Source organism: Sipha flava, unplaced genomic scaffold, assembly GCF_003268045.1.
Source record: "Sipha flava isolate LNK unplaced genomic scaffold, YSA_version1 229_pilon_pilon, whole genome shotgun sequence".
In the NCBI taxonomy this organism is placed as follows: Eukaryota; Metazoa; Arthropoda; class Insecta; order Hemiptera; family Aphididae; genus Sipha; species Sipha flava.
This window is the reverse complement of record NW_020272866.1, coordinates 698,613-715,834: the sequence shown is the minus strand read 5'-3', so window position 1 is coordinate 715,834 and position 17,222 is coordinate 698,613. Positions and strand designations below refer to the sequence as shown.

Below are 17,222 nucleotides of genomic sequence, written 5' to 3'. Positions count from 1 at the left end.
CACAGGACAGAATATTTGTTGATAATAACCTTGCTTTGTTTTCAAAATTTATAAACTTCTCTCTTAATGAGCTAACATAAGTTTTTAATCATTTCAATAAATTTATGGCTGTAAATAAATCTATTTCCGGTTTTTAAAAGTATTTACTAACACTGTTAAACTACCATAAATTTTCACTCCACATAACTGCCATAAAAGTTGATTTAAATTTTATAATTTTATTTTTCATTGATTTAGCCTCATGACTATTTTCTTGTTTTTCATTACAATATTCAAAAATATCTGTTAATATACATATTATTTGGTCATAACTTAAGATAATAGCTTTACAAGACTCCGCGTGATACTCCCACCTAGTATTACTTAAAGTTTTCAAAACGATTATTTTATTTTTCTCTTCTAATTTTAGACAAGTTAAAAGCAAATTCCATCTATGTGTTGAGGTCGCAAAAAATGCATACAATTTTTAAACAACACCAAAAAAATTGATTGCTTCTAAACAACTTTTCACTGCATGTGACCCTACTAAATTTAGGGAATGAGCAAAACAAGGTGCAAATAAAGCAACACTATATTTTTTTTTTTTTATTTGAGCCTGTAAACCCTCATATATATATATATATATATATCAGTCATATTATTAGCATTGTCGTATGATTGACTTCTACAATATTGCAAATTAATTTTATTATTTTCCAAAAAATGTATTACTTCTTCGGCCATTTAAATACCAGTATAGCTTAATATATGAATGTATGTTAAAAATCGCTCAACAACTAACCCTTTATAACAGCATCTAATAACAACAGCAAATTGATCTCTATGTGCTCTATCTAGAGTAGAATCTAAAATTAGACCGAAGTATTTAATTTCTTGTAACTATTTAGTTATTTTTAAATAAAACTTCATTTGCCATTAGGTCAATTATTTCGTTACAAATTCGAATCGAAAAATAAGTTACATTGCCTGATCCTTTATTAGCGCGTTCATTCATGTTGTTTTAAAAAGGGATTAAATTCGAAAATAACTTCAAGAATTCCAAGAAAATTTACATTACTCGGAGAACCCAACTGCGAGTCATTACCCTCAAATGCTAACCCACGAACAGCCAAAAATTTAACAACAGATACTACACGGTGCAACACTTAAACCCAATACTAATTGTCATTCAATATTTTTTAGGTTATAGTTTTGTCTATACGATGTTTAGTGTTTACACAATCTAACCAAGTTAACATTGATTCACGATAGTTTGCACTATTTTCATGTTCTTTAACTTTTTCGTAAGATTTTTTTCAATTGTTAAAACCAGGATTAATAAAACTTAAATTATTTGATTTATTAAATAGTTTACAAACAAAACAGTAAACTTTGCCAGTGTGTTCAGAAAACATAAGCCATTTACGTGAGTGTATTTCACCAATAGGCAATTTTAATTCTAATAATGAAATATTTAATTAGCGATTATAATTTTTAAATTTTTTTTCGGAAGAATGAAATTTTTTTGGATCGATATTCTGAAAAATGCTGGTCCTTTTAAGCAGCATAATTCTATAAAAGTGTTGTTTAACACTAAAGGCTACATTCCCGGATCTTGATATGATTCAATATCAATTTCAAAGTTATGAAAATCCGAATTAAAATTAGTAGCAATCACTTAATCTTCTACTGCAGAACAATTGTCAGATTCATTTTCAGAAAAATTTAAAGCATCATAGTTTGAAATGATTATTGTATTAGACATATTATTACTATCGTTATTTATGTTTTCAACATCAAGATAACTATTATTTAAAACCAAATCATCTTTATTATTTGCATTAGCTTCTTCTTCTACTTCGTTTAAACTATTAACAGTTTTAAAGAAATTTGTTGATTTAGGTAATTTGCTTACTGCATCTTCAGCCTCCTTCTTAAATTTTCGTTTTGCATAACCACTGAGATAAATCCTTTTTTTGTTTGATATTTTCAAATTTTAATATTTTTTATTATACACTAATAACGAACAAAACTCACGAACTCTACTTAAAACCAATTTAAAATCACGAGTTACAACAATCAACAGAATACTAACTAACGTATCGATTGTATTAACGATGTAAAACTAACCAACAAAATGTATGTAATAGAAAATACCTTAACGATTTGGTAGAGGTAAACAATTAGTGTATACCCACGTTTAGATAAACTGAGCGTTCGCAAAAACCCGAGATATTTTTAAATAATGCGCGGCTTACAAATGTTGCGATTCGTGTTATTATACAAGTGTTTAAACTTGGCCTATAGGTATACACGTTAATAATTAGGTGATAGGATAGGTAAATATAAATGGTAAAGTGTTTTTGGCCAACTTTATCTCAAAATTTAATAGCTTTATTTTATCGATTAGATAATAATTTTAAATTCCATTACGAAACATGATTAATTTGTTTTGTAAATGTTAAACAAAAGAAATATCTTAAAATTTTACAATACCACTTAAATATTTAATTGTCAACAGAGGCCTGGAGCCCCAAATAATACCGGGGCCCGGGGCTGTAGCCCCCCTAGCCCCCCCTCTAAGTTGGGCTCTGATAACAAGTCTTTATAACTCCCATTATTACATCATTATTCATTATATACTGAAAAAAATATATTTTTTATATTAAAACAAGTATTACATTAAAGTTATCACGCATTAATATGACTACATTAGAAAAAGTAGCAGAAGAGCTACATAAACCGGCGAGAAAAAAAATTTCCTAGAAGAAAAATAATTTCTTTATTCAAAGACGATATTTGGAAAGTAAATCTAATAGAATGCAATCATATTCTAAGTATAATATTGGACATAAATTTATTCTAATTTTAATAGATACATATACCAAGTATTTATGAGTTCAGGCATTAAAAAATAAATCTTCAAAACAAGTTACACAAGATATGATAAATATATTACAAATAAATCATCCAAAATTTTTACAAACATATAACGGTACAGAGTTTTACAACAAACAATTTCAAAATCTTATGAAAAAATATATCATTAAACATTATTCAACATACAGTGGTATAAAAGCAGCAATAGCTGAACGTGTTATACGTATAATTAAAAATATAATTTATAAAAAAGTATATAGTAATAGGTTCATATGATTGGTACAGTTCAATACATAATATTGTATATAATTATAATAATACTAAACATACAACAATTAAATATACATCACATGAAGCTCGAACAGTCTATAAAACTACAATTACTTAAAACAAAAAATAAATTAAAATGTAAATACAATATTAATGATACAACGATATAATGAAGTTAGAATATCTAAATATAAACATACATTCAGTAAAGGATATACACCAAATTGGACGACAGACATTTTTACAATTTCAAAAATTTTACAAACAGATCCGGTAACTTATCAGCTAAAACATTCATTAGGTAATATAGTTCGTAGCTGTTTTACGAACAAGAAATTAAACTAATTTTCCAGACACCTTCCTCATTGAACGTACTCGTATTATAAAAAGAAAGAAAAATAGTATTCTTGTAAAATGGCTTGGGTTAAATTTAAATTATAATTCATGGATACAATCCACAGATATTTTAAAATAAAAATGATGTATTATTATAGTTTTAATTTTTAATGATATTTTATTTGTGATATTTACTTGCTTTATATTATTTTTACACAATCATATTTTAAATAAAAAAAAATTAAAATTTACAGAAATGATCAAGTTTTGTTTATTTTTTTTTTTTTTTTTAGCTTATAATGACCATAAGCTAAGGTGTTAATACCATCAGCTCTTATAAACCGTTTATCATCAGAAGCATTTAAAACAAGCTTATTTAAAGTTTTAGAGCGGACAAAATGTTTATTCGATTGAATAAAATTCATGTTTGTATAAGCTTGTTCTTTAGAAACAGGTTGATGATTTATGTAAGCATTTAATATATTTATATAATTATCAAATCGTATATGTTTCTCGATTACATATTTTTTTACACCTTTCGCTTTTTTTATTTCCTTATCGTCTACAGTCTTGTAAGCATATAATTTTGGTCTTAACGAAATAAATTATTTTAGTATAACACCTTTAAATTCATCTTTAAAACAACCAGGTTGATTTTTATAGTCATTACTTAAACAATTATGATCTTTAGGATAATTTGATGTGTCAAAATATGTTAGAAAATCATTTTTTAAATCAGTAAAAAAAATTTTTGTTAGAATTTCATATATTAATGAATCTGTACCTGAATACAAAATACTTATTTTATCACCATATTTTTATTTCATTATAACATAGTGAAATGAATACATAAATATTTTCGATACGTCTAAAATTGCAGACCCCACATAAATTGGTTTATCAAATATTAAAGTATCTTTATATTGATGAACGGCCATTAGATTAGAAAATTTTGCATGCTTGCGATACGGACAATCTCCATTAACCAAATTACTTAATATTAAGCTGCAATAGAAACATTGAACTGAATCTCTAGTTTTAGTGAAAAATCCTACTTCAGATAATTTTAATTTATCAGGTAAGGTCGATGGAAAGTTCTTGAGAAATTGAAACCGTTTTGTAAATGTTGCATACTCTGGATGTTGAGAAATTTGACAGTTTTTAACTGCATATAATAAATTATTATTAACTTAATACATTACAATAAAACGATCGATTTACTCTAAGAAATTACAAACTTATACGAATACAGACAAGTTATCGAAACAGTAGTTTATAGCGAACTGACTCTAATATAAAAAATATTTGTTATAAATGATTAATATATGAAAAAAATGAAAATAAAACAGTGCTACACTATGATATATAAAAAATTTCCTACAATAGACTTGTAGTATAATCGTAAAATATCATTTGTGATCATGTTCGACAATAACGATTGGTTATGGTACGATGAGTCTAGCGTGCAGATGGCTAAGTTCCAGTGACTTTAGAGTTCGACGTCGCAAGTATATCAACCTACTATAAGCTGTCCGATGAATGCCGTTATAACGACTCTTTTATGTTTTATAGTCGAAATCTGAATCCGATTATTTGATGGTTGTGACGTTCGTGGATTATTTTACAGTCTATTCAAATGTTAAATCGAAATGTGTAAAAATATATGTGAAAATTATTTTAGTCAAATAAAAAAATGTATAAAAAATATTTAGTGCACATTTTTACACAGTAACTAAAAATATTTTACCGTTTGTTTGTCGGTCAAATATTTTGAATCTGTTTAACTGTTTACTGTTAAGTTTTTACTAGTTAGTAATTACTAAAGACCGGATTCTCGTGCAATTGCAATTTTTTTCCTTTGCTTTAAATCATATAAAAAAAATTATAAATCCTAATCGTGAGAAGCAGATTAATATAAACGTAGTTTTATTTTGCACGAAATTGCACGTTTTGCACTTTTTATTTTAAATTGCACGATTTTGATTTTCGTTGATTGAAATTGCATATTCTGCATTTTTAAAATTTAACTAGATAATATATATATATATATATACGTATATAAGTAGCCAGATAGGTATATACAATTATATTACCTACATACAGGTATGTACGTAAATATTTGTTTATTTCAGTTTTCAACTATACAAAAGGAAAAAGTGAATCCAAGCTGCTAATATTCTTAGAATAACATAAATTTATTAGTGTTTCGTGGTAAAAATAAATGGTAGCAACTACTAATTAAATAATGAATGAAATCTCCGGCCATTAGCACTTTAGTTTCTGTCTGACTTTGTGTTTGAGTGTTTCTTAAATTGGTTAGTGTCGTGATAGTTTCATTACGAATAATTTGCATAAAAAAATATAAACAAATTTATAAAATGCCAAAAATTGGGTCAAGTCTGTCGTCAAAAATTAAAAAAATATAATATAATTCGAAAAATATAAATGTTGAACAACAGCCTGCAATCGTCGCTTGCTGCAAAATAAGTCCTATCACTTCTTTTGAAGTAGAATGAACATTTTCCAAATTAAATGACATATTGAGTGATAGAAGGCACAATTTTTCTGCACACAATTTTGAAATGTATAACATTGTAAATTTTAACTTAATAAAAAAATAAATTTTTTTATGTATGTACGAGTATAATAGTTAAAATTAAAATTAAATAGCTTAACTCTGTTGGTATGGTTTTTTTATATATGTATATATTTATATTAATCTTTTAATTATTAATTACTCATTAATTTTTTGCTAATCCTCTAATAGTGTAAAAAACTGGATAAATAAAGTATAATTCAAGCGTACTTTGAATGTTTACAAAATTTTGGAAAGTATTAAGCGATTTTAGGAAAAAAATACATTTTTGAACGATTTAGGCACTTAACTGCATGTTTTTGCAATTTTTATGTTATTAACTTTTTTTGATTTTTACTGCATAAAAATCCGGTCTCTAGTAATTACTATAGATAATATACATAGTCAGAAAAGAAAATCAAAAACTATTACAAAAAATATCCACGACTCACTACTTAGCAATGTCAGATACATGTAATATTCAATCCATACGAAACTGTACTGGCACCATACAAAAATTGTGCATAGTTTTTAAATATCCAAAACGACAAAACATAATGTTAGAATCAATGAAATGTGTTTGTCCTGTATCTCAGATAACAAGATTAAAATTATTTTGTCGAACAAGATGGTTCGATCGGCATGACTCCATAATTACTTTTATGGAGTTATTTGATGTAGTTGATGATGGATTATCTATTATTTCTACATGGCCAGACAGATTCATTATCAGGAGCCTATCAATTCTTCTGCGCTATTAAGCATCCGAAATTTATTTCAGCAACATATCTACTAGAAAAGGTGTTTGGTATAACTCTAAGTTAAGTATACCTCTCAGTAAAGTCATTGGCTTTCTAATGTGATAAAAAATATCAGAAATAATGCTGATGAAAAATTTGAAAAAAATATTTATGGAAGTGAAAGAAAAATGTATGTCACTATATTATATTATATATATATTGAAATAACTTTACCTCGAGTTACAAACATACAGAAAAATCGTTTTAATGTAAAAACCACTTGTCCAAACAATTACTAAAAAACATCATTATTCATTTTAGATAACTTAATTAGAAAATTTCATGATAGATTCATTGTACATAAATATCTGATCGCTAATTTTTGATGTCTCTAGCCAAACAATAATTTGCCAGATAAAGAAGAAAACATTAAAAGTTTGACAAAAAAGTATTGCGAAGATTTAAAATTTAGTCCTAATTCAGTAATTGGAGAAGTATTAACATGGACACAAAAGTTTGTTGGAGCAGAAAACCCAAAAATGCAATGGAAGCTCTTATAACATGTAACCCACTCATTTTTCCATCGATTAATAAACTTCTACAAATACTAACTACACTTCCCATAATTACAGTAAGCAGTGAAAAGTAATTTTCTACCTTATAAAAACTTGGAACATACCTCAGAAATACTACTGGAGAAAATCGACTAAATAGTTTAGCGTTACTAAATATTCATCGTGAAATAGTTATAACTATAGATGAAGTTCTTGATGACTTTGCTAAAATCTCAAGAAAATTAAAATTGCTATAACTTATACGTTATAACTAACTTAGAATGTAAATTCTAATATTATACAAATATTTCTAATTAATACTAATACTTATAATTTAATAAAGTTTTTTTTTTTTATATATATATACATATACTTTTATCTGTGTATCTGTATTAAGTCAATTAATGTGTACTCTGTACAATAATTATAAATAATAATAACGTTCACAAATAGGTATTATTATTAGTCTAATCAAAGATGTATTATTCAACTTGCGTACAACTCAGCGGAACATTTACAGTTTTACCATACCGGGACAATATATTTTAGTGATTTGCTAAAATATAAACCCCCCCCCCTCTTGGATAATTCCTGGCTACACCACTGCAAAGAGATAATGTAATCGCAACCATGGTTATTCCACAGACTAAATTAAAATAATTATTTATAGCCTATGTGTCTTTCATGAAAATGTTATTTGTCTACGTTTTAGATCAATATTGTTCTCTTTATTGTAGTCTCGTTATAACTATACAGCATACGCTATAATTATTTGGGTAGGTTATTAGCACGATTCATGTAGGTGATCCATAAATAGCTCGACACCATGACCGAAACGTAATGAATTTGGTCAGGCCCCAGGCCCTTGGGCTACAACCTCAGCTGCCCCCCCCCCCCCTTGCAGAATATTTAACTAGAATGGTAATAATGGTGTAGTTTTAAAAAACGATTTTAGAGTCTGTTCACATGAAAGTTCAATCAACGAATCTTCTTCGCTTGCTGATATTTAATATTTTAAAAATATATGTAAGTAATGTTAATATAATATGGTTCAGGCCCAGTACCACCTGTGGGCTGCGGTCCATGGGTTGGGAACCGTTGCACTATGTCATTCATATAATATAATACTTTCTAATAATACACTTACAGTAAACTCTTGATAATTTGAAAACCATTACTAATCGATCTTAACGTTTGGTGTATCAATAAAATCTCTACAGTTCAAAAAAACAATGTAAAAACATGTATTTCGCCCCTATCGATAAATCGAAAATAATGAAGTGAGGGAAATACTTATCAATAGTAATACCTTTTGACAAGATTATTTATAAAGTTCTAATAAATAAAAAAAGTGGTTGGGTTATTAAGTGGTTCAACGTACTTATTTGTATTCAGAAAGACTAAATATAATATTGTAATTTTAGCATCGAAAAATAATGACTGGAATGATATACTATCAGTGGCGTAGATATCAATTTTTTTTTGGAGGAAGGGGTGTTTAAAAGCAAGTTTTTAAGTGTTCTTGGTATATCTTAAAACGAGGTCATATGTAATAATATTACATTTAAAATGGTATAATTATTATGTCCCGTATTTAATAAAAATTATTTTGTTACTCAATTTTTAATATATACCTAATCATAGTAAAATCAAAGTATTTTTCTATAATAGATAAATATTAATAAATAATAATCAAATATCATTAAAAAAAAAATCTGTGGGGGGGTAGAAACCCCTTACACCCCCCTCCCCCGTAACTACACCACTGTATACTATCGTAATTTTCTGATTTTTCGTTCTTAAATGTGTAGTAATATAATTTATATTTTCATTGAGTTTTTAAATATATATTTTCTTTTATTTATTTAATTTTAATTAGTTATACGGGCTTAGTTCTTTTGACATTAAATATTATATATTTGAGATTACAGAATTCGTTACAAATTCAAAATTGCATCCATACATCAATACATTAATATAATAAGAAAAAAAAATCTATCCAAGTACAATAAATATATAAATATATACATTTATAACTTTGCAAATCTTCGAAGGCAGGGTTTGTATTGGCAAACGACATTAATCGTCTTAAAGGCTCATTAGCCATATAGTTGTTGGTGGCGTGTGGGACATAGGAGAGGGCCTTGGAATTAGATGAACGGGAAGGAACTGTAAAGCAGATCAGAGATAGAAGTACAGGAGAATCTATATTGTTGTTTAAAAGACCCGCAAGGAATGTAATACCTGCGATATGGGGATGTTCCGCCAAGGAGACCAGACTTAGGTGAATAGCAATCGATGTTATGAGATTATGAGTTATAAGCAGTGCCAGATTAAGGACTGATGCCGCCTTAGAGCAAATAATGTTTGCCCCCTTCCCCCTCAAAGAAATAAGGTTTAAATGAGACCAAAAAAAAAAAAAAATCCTGGTTTCCATTAAAAAATAAAATACTACTTATAAATATATACTATATATATTATAAAATATAGGTACCTAATAGTGTTGGGCAATGATATAATATTGTGTATCGATATCGAATTATATTTTTATAAATTTAGTATATGATATTTATTATTGATACACCAAAATCATAAACTTTTATCTAGTACATAATGCTTATCGATACAGATAACATTTTAAGGTATATCAAATGTAATAATAATATAGAAATGTAAAATTAAATATAAATAATATAATAATTCACATTTCCCGAGGACACGTGTACAAATTTTATCAGTTATATTATTAGACAAATATTATTACTTATTAGTTATTAGTTTATGATTTATTACACAGCACACACAATAAAATTTACTAAAGCTTAGAATTTAAAAATAAAATGTATTTCTAGAAAAATTATTAAATTTGATATTGCGATATATTGTACAACTATAGTACGATATCGGTGTCGAAAATGTGTCACGATATCGATATCGTTGCCCATCACTATTACCTAATATAATAATTAATCTACTTAAATTAAAAAGTATAAATACCAAGGTATATGTTAAATATCATAGAATAGTTTTTCAAAGAATTTTTTTAAGCTAATGGAAAATACTGACAAAATACAATTATAATATTAATAAATTGGTTCAATATATACAGATAATAATTAAAGTAATTTTTAATATTAACGCCAATTAAAAAAAAAAAAACTATAACCATATAACTATGTATATATTATAAATTATTTATTTTTTTTTTAATTATATTTTTTTATGGATTTAATAATTACAAGTTTTTATGTTAGTTCTTATCACTTCATTCCCTCAACCAAATCAGATTCTATGCATAAAATTGATAAATTAGACATTTTTTCTTGTATTAATGACGATCTTAAATAATTTTTTTGCGGCTATTTTATTTATGCCGTCCCACTAAATTTGCCGCTCTGGAGCAAATACTCCTTTTGCACCTAGGTTAATCCGGCCCTGGTTATAAGGTGCACAAGTCATCTTAAGTATGAACTTAGTATAACGTAAAAACCTAGCACGAACACGCTCAATTTGTTTTGCATTATCTGCAGTATGAAGGTCTTAGACTACGTCTCCATATAGGACCGATTTAAAAAAAAAAAATGTAGGAATAAATTGAATTTTAAGTGATTTAAGGCTAAACATTTTCATTTTTAATCCAGATATTGATTTTCTCGTGGGGGACAATCCAAAATTACATTAAATTGTTTAACTCTTGAATAATCTGCTTCAATGAAATTTTTTTTTTTTTTGATAAACAATTATTTTTTAATAAATAAATTGTAATAACTGACGTATGTGCACATTATATATATAAGTATTGGTGGGCCTCAAAGATTTTCTACGAAATTGGTAGTCCGCACTACTAAAAAGGTTGGGAACCACTGACATAGTGAGTTCCAAAATGTTTTGTATGCGTTCGTATAAGACCAGGTTTGTGTCAAGTTAATAAAAATCGACGTCTCGGGTTCAGTATTTTTATTATAACAAGGTAGCAGCTATAAACTCGTTGAACCATCCGAATCAGTTGAGAATCAGTGTGGGGACTGACATGACGTAATATCATTGGATTGCAACAGATGTACCAAGTGTGTTGTCAGGCGATTTGCCTGTAAAAGAAAATTCACCGGATCCTGTAATAACGAATAACCGTCGTCGATCAAAAATTCGTCCTCGAACTTCAAAATCATAAACTACAAATATGTCATTATATATTCAGAAGTGTATTCGTATATTGTCTATTGTACTATCATAACATATTTATAAATTTTTTATTACTTGATATAAACTTATTGTGCGATTAATACTGATTGAGAGTTTGAGTGACCCATATTTAAACACCAATTATTAAATTTTAATTAAAGTTATACCCGATAGAGTATCTATCAATGTATATCTAACGATTATACTGGACGACATTAATCTCGTTTAGTAAATATTTTTTGTCGTCTAGAAGATGATTTTTTTAATTACAAAGCTACAACAATGTTTATCCAAAATTGATATACAGGTAATTAATATGATAGATTCAATTTTCAAAAAATTATATAAAAAAAAAAATCATTAACAAATTATGACATAAGAATTCACTACAAATTACATGTGTCTACGATTTTTATTTTTTGAGTTATGACGAAATAAATACTAACTAAAAAGTACCAACTAGAATCCATTTTCTACATTATATTTTTTATTTGATGATAATCGAAGCAATCCTGTTCAAAATCATAAACATAAACACAAAAAACCTACATTTTGGTACAACTAATACATTCCTCAGAATTTAAAAACTAGAAATACATACTCTTACAAAACGATAAAAATTATAAACATAAAGTATGAATTACTAGTGTAAACAAAAACTGTACGTATTATTTAACGAAAATTATTTGAGTAGTAAAATTTAATTACATCGGTGTATGACTCATTGATGCGTTAAGTACATAAGTATTTAAATATAAAACGTTATTATAATTATTTTAAAACACGTTTCAGACTGAGTTTATCTGAAACCTTGAAACCAGTTCCACCACAACGCCTATTCTCGCACGCCGGTTATGTGATGTTTAGTTAATACACGTTCATCGGTTCGATTAGTTTGTATGTGTTACAGAATAATAATATAACAGTCTGCCAGTTGTAGCTCCGTATGCTATATTCGTTTTGTAATCATCTACGTGATATTCTGTGTTTTAAATAACCGCTATGGCACCGAAAGTGAGTATTTTCACAACGACTTTAAAGATATATACATATATGTAATTTGAACGACGTTTATATTGTCATTACATTTGTATCCGTTTTGCAGAACACGGTTTTAAACTTGCAGTACAATGAAATGTGGAACGACTGGGACGGTTTGGCTGAGGATCAGAAACCGATGCAATACGTGCACGGTCGACTGGTGTTGTCTTGGAAAAGACTAAATGTGTCGGTGAAACGAGTCACGCAAAACTTTTTTAAGCCCTCGAAGACATCCTACCAACAGATATTGAACAACGGTAATTATGAAATTTAATTTAACAACATCAGCATATTTATTTGATGAAGTAAGTTTAAAAAAAAAAGCAAAGCGTGAATATGATTATGTATAATACGGTTAAGTATCGTAATTACATAGTTTAAATTTCATAATTTTAATCTGTTTCTAATAATGTTGATAGGTTCGTTCATTTTACATATGTATGTAATTCCAACAGTGTCTTACTATTGCCAATGATGGGTGACTATCATTATCCCTAAAATAGTTTTTTGATTTTTGAAGTTTATCTAATTTATGTTAAAATATTACAATAACCATAATAACTACTTGATTATCATATGCGACATTTTCATTAAATGAATATTCATAAATTAATATTTTGTAATTTGATAGAAACTACAATATTTGTAAGTTACTCGTCGAAGATTGAGAAGATATAATATAAGAAATTTGTATTACATTTTTCATATAAACACCTTTTATAAAATAAATTTAATACAAGAAATCAAAAAAAAAATGAATTAATATTTATTGAGGATATATAAATTTATTGGAAATCACGTTGGCCCAGGATTGGAATGAGGATATGTACTAAAATCTAAAAGTACTCATCTCATTAATAAAATATTTGGTATGTGATGTTTACAGTCAGTGGAAACGTACAATGTGGAAACCTTCTAGGAATAATGGGACCTAGGTATCTTTTTGTAATTTTTTTATATCATTCATTTAAGTATTAATTTGATGTGTTAACGTTTATATTAATTTAGTGGTTCAGGAAAAACAACATTACTGGCTACCATAAGTCACCGAACCAAAGGTAACGTATTATTATATAATAATATAATTATTCACAAAACCGATTTTTGAATAATAGTTAATTTTCAACGATAATTTAGGGAATTTCGAAGGTGAATTGTTACTTAATGGACAACCCGTAACCGAAGAAATGATGATCAAAATGTCCGGATTCGTACCACAACACGACATTAGCTTCGAACAGTTAACAGCTTTAGAACACTTGGTTCTGATGGTAATAATATATTTATATATATATTTTTTTTTTTACGTATCTCAAGAAATAATTATGACATAATTTGTGCATTGTGAGTTAAGGCCAATTTGAAAATGGATCGGAATACGACTAAAGCAGCTGTAAACGAACATGTGAATTATATAGTCTCTACGTTAGGTATGAGTAAACTGTTGCACACAAGAATATCAGTACTGTCCGGCGGAGAAAGGAAGAAAGTTGCACTTGCCGTTCAATTACTAAACGACCCACCAATACTGTTCTGTGATGAAATAACAACTGGTCTGGACAGTTACTCGGCTGCTCACATAGTAAATACTTTGAGATGTGTCGCACGTATGGGTAAAATCGTGATATGCACGATTCATCAACCGGCGTCTGGTGTTTTCGGAAAATTCGATGACGTATTATTGTTATCAAGCGGAAAAGTGGTGTATCAGGGTCCCGTTTCTATGGTCCATCAGTTATTTCATAAGTAAATCAAAATTCTAAAATGTATTGTATATTGTTTAGGCTACGTTTCAAAAGAACATTTTTTAAACATTTTAAATTATATACATAGGTTTAGTTATGATTGCCCGAATATGTTCAACGAAGCTGATTTTATAATATCTATTCTGAATTCCGAAAATGAAAAGGTGAAAGATAACGTAAACGAAATGTGTAAGTTATCCTCATCTGACTTACAAACAGATCTCAACTACGAAATTTTTAATAATCAAGTAAAAAATAAAACATTTATAAATGAGTCGGTTATAGTATTAATAACATACCTATTTTAATATTTATAGAAAAAATTGGATTATTTGCAGTATTCACAAACATTAGTAATATATTTATTCATTTTTTACATTTTATTTTAAAATACATTTATACCACCTAATCAATTTTATTTGAAAGAAAATAAAAATTTTTAATTTGTTTTAAAGAAAAAAGCCAACATGGAATACTCAGTTTAGATTGATTTTGGGCAGATCTAGTAAATGTTTCGTAAGAAGTTACCAAAATAAACTACTGGAATTGGCATCTACATTGGTAATAATAATTAGTAATTTATATTAATTCAAAACTACTGTATTGCCTATTACATTAGAAAATAAGTGTATACATTGTTATTTTTATTTATGAAATATTAGAAATTATTTTATGAAGATAAGCAAATTCATAATAACTTTTCAAACACTTTTAATGAATATAAAATAATATTATATTTGCAATTTTTCTCGAAAAGTGTTAGGAAATTCCAAAAATGTACTAAGTATTTAAATATCATAAGTCTCAAATTTTATATATGGACTACATGAATTAATTTTAAACCATTCATTTAGTTCCTTGTTATAGTTAAACATACCTACTGTTCGCGTGTTTATCAAATTATTATGCCATCCGTGCTGCTGGACTTTGGAAGACGGCGGTTACGTCCTTTCCTGTTTTCTATTCGTTCCACTCGTCCCGTCCATGATCGGTAAAACCGTATTATTATTGTAAATTAAATTAGGTAAATTATATAATCATTGTTATTCTTAATCTGCTGTTGTACGTCAGTCGCGATTTTTTCACCGACGTTGTGTGTTGTGTTCGTGGTCGTTGCAAATACATACGTCCGTTTTGTCTTTTTTTTTCTACGTGTCGTTCCGCCATTTATATTAATCATTTATATTTTCCGCCAACGTCAGTTATTCTTTTTTTACTACAGTAATTATTATTAGTATTATTATACCTATATTGCTGTGTGAGATTGCGGCAACATAAAATATTTGTTATTTACGCCATTGTGATGAATTATTATTATTTGTTATACTGTGTCTGATTGATACCATATGCAACTTTAAAGTTACCGTAAATAAAGGCCGTCTGATTATCAAAACCGTCTGTGAGTTATTTCGTTGTCGTCTTCATGTTACCATCAATGTTCATTGTCGTGTTTCGTGTCAACCACTTTTCTGGGTCCGATTATGTCACTTGGGCATTGACATAAGTCCACCAGTACTCGGAGAGTATGTGTGAGACCTTCCAGATTACCCTGATATCAATTACCATCGTTACCGTTATCCTGTCTAGTCAAGTCATCGTAAGTTAGTTTGTAAGTTTTGGCCTGATAGTTTAATTTTAGTCTTTGTCCGATTTGTGTGTGAGCTCTGTGGTCATTGCTCCAGACCGATTCGACCATAGAGACCTCTCCCCCGATAACTAAACTCTATTTCCTATTGTGCAAATAATTTGTTTTCGCTCCTCCGTCAGTGTTATCGTAGCCGCCGTCTAGCGCGATTGATGATTAGGTTACCTATCAAGTATTTAAAACAGCATTCAGAGAAATAGCCTAACTTATACAAAGTTGGGCGCAAAACTATTATTACCATTGTGCTCTTTTTTTTATTGTCATTGTGACTGGTCCTTCCATAATCGTTTCGGCCCAAACACCTACCAATATTTTTCCTCGTTCCGTTGAATATACTAAATATAAATTAATTTTTAATTACATTGTTTTAAACATTTTTTATTCAAAAAATTATGTTATAATACGTATTAGTAATTCGATGAGTAATTTTACACTTATAAGTCACTGCTGTCAAGTTATACTCAACGCCTATGCTTATAGTACATTATATTTGCATATTTATATATATAAAATTTTATAATGTTTGGACTAATTATATTGAGTTGTTAGTATTATTGCTAATATAGTGTATATTGTGTTTTTGATATTTGAATAAAACGTTATTAAAATAAAATAATTTTTTTAAATGCTCTTAGTGCTTAAGTTTTCTAATGTCAGCTCCGTTTGGAAACTTGCGATTTGATACGAAAGCAGTACAAAACTGGGAAGGTTTTTGGTTAAACTTCGTTACTACCTCCGTGTTTACTTTCGCTTATTCTGCTGTTACAAAATTTCAAGAAAGATTTTCAGTGGTTCACCGAGAAATTCACAATGAAGTATACTCGTTAAGTGTATATTATGTTTCCGAATTAATAATTGCGGTAAGTGGTTAACACAATGTTTCATTTTTCTTGTCGATTTCACAATTACAATAATAATATTATAAATGAGTTTATTGTATAGGTTGTTTGGATAATGATACGGCTCTCATTTCTTCTTATACCTGCATTTTACCTTGTTGGCGTTCATTGGAGTGTTATGCAGTTTGTAGTATTTTTCATATTGTCATTCGCAGCATTTTCATACGGTATTTGATTTAAATTTTAATATTATTAATAAATAATATCTATTCCAATTTAAAAATAAAAATCAATTTTAAACTTTTCAATATTATTATTACTGATACGAACGTTGTAGCATAAATTAATTTATTGATTTCTAAAATATAGGTAACGGGTTTTTAATAAAGTATCTTGAATACTAATAAAACGCTGTGAAATATTAAAAACATTTTTT

General features: G+C 27.8%; 2 protein-coding genes across 2 annotated transcripts in view; one reads left to right on the top strand and one right to left on the bottom strand.

The window, feature by feature from the left end:
* Positions 1 to 4,254: 4,254 nt before the first annotated feature.
* On the bottom strand, positions 4,255 to 6,004 carry LOC112683532 (death-associated inhibitor of apoptosis 1-like). Its single transcript, XM_025554593.1, has 2 exons — positions 5,923 to 6,004; positions 4,255 to 4,654 (listed from the first exon to the last, which is right to left on the bottom strand). The coding sequence occupies exons 1-2, from the start codon at positions 6,002 to 6,004 to the stop codon at positions 4,284 to 4,286; spliced, it is 453 nt and encodes a 150-aa protein (XP_025410378.1). The 3' UTR covers positions 4,255 to 4,283.
* A 6,333-nt stretch (positions 6,005 to 12,337) lies between these two features.
* The window catches only part of LOC112683519 (protein scarlet-like), a 5,760-nt gene continuing 875 nt past the window's right edge, over positions 12,338 to 17,222 (top strand). The window contains 11 exon segments of the mRNA XM_025554580.1: positions 12,338 to 12,530; positions 12,622 to 12,814; positions 13,444 to 13,492; positions 13,566 to 13,615; positions 13,695 to 13,828; positions 13,912 to 14,303; positions 14,391 to 14,550; positions 14,620 to 14,651; positions 14,758 to 14,863; positions 16,583 to 16,807; positions 16,890 to 17,013. Of these exon segments, the coding sequence (XP_025410365.1) occupies positions 12,519 to 12,530; positions 12,622 to 12,814; positions 13,444 to 13,492; positions 13,566 to 13,615; positions 13,695 to 13,828; positions 13,912 to 14,303; positions 14,391 to 14,550; positions 14,620 to 14,651; positions 14,758 to 14,863; positions 16,583 to 16,807; positions 16,890 to 17,013 (1,477 nt within the window). The 5' untranslated portion in view covers positions 12,338 to 12,518.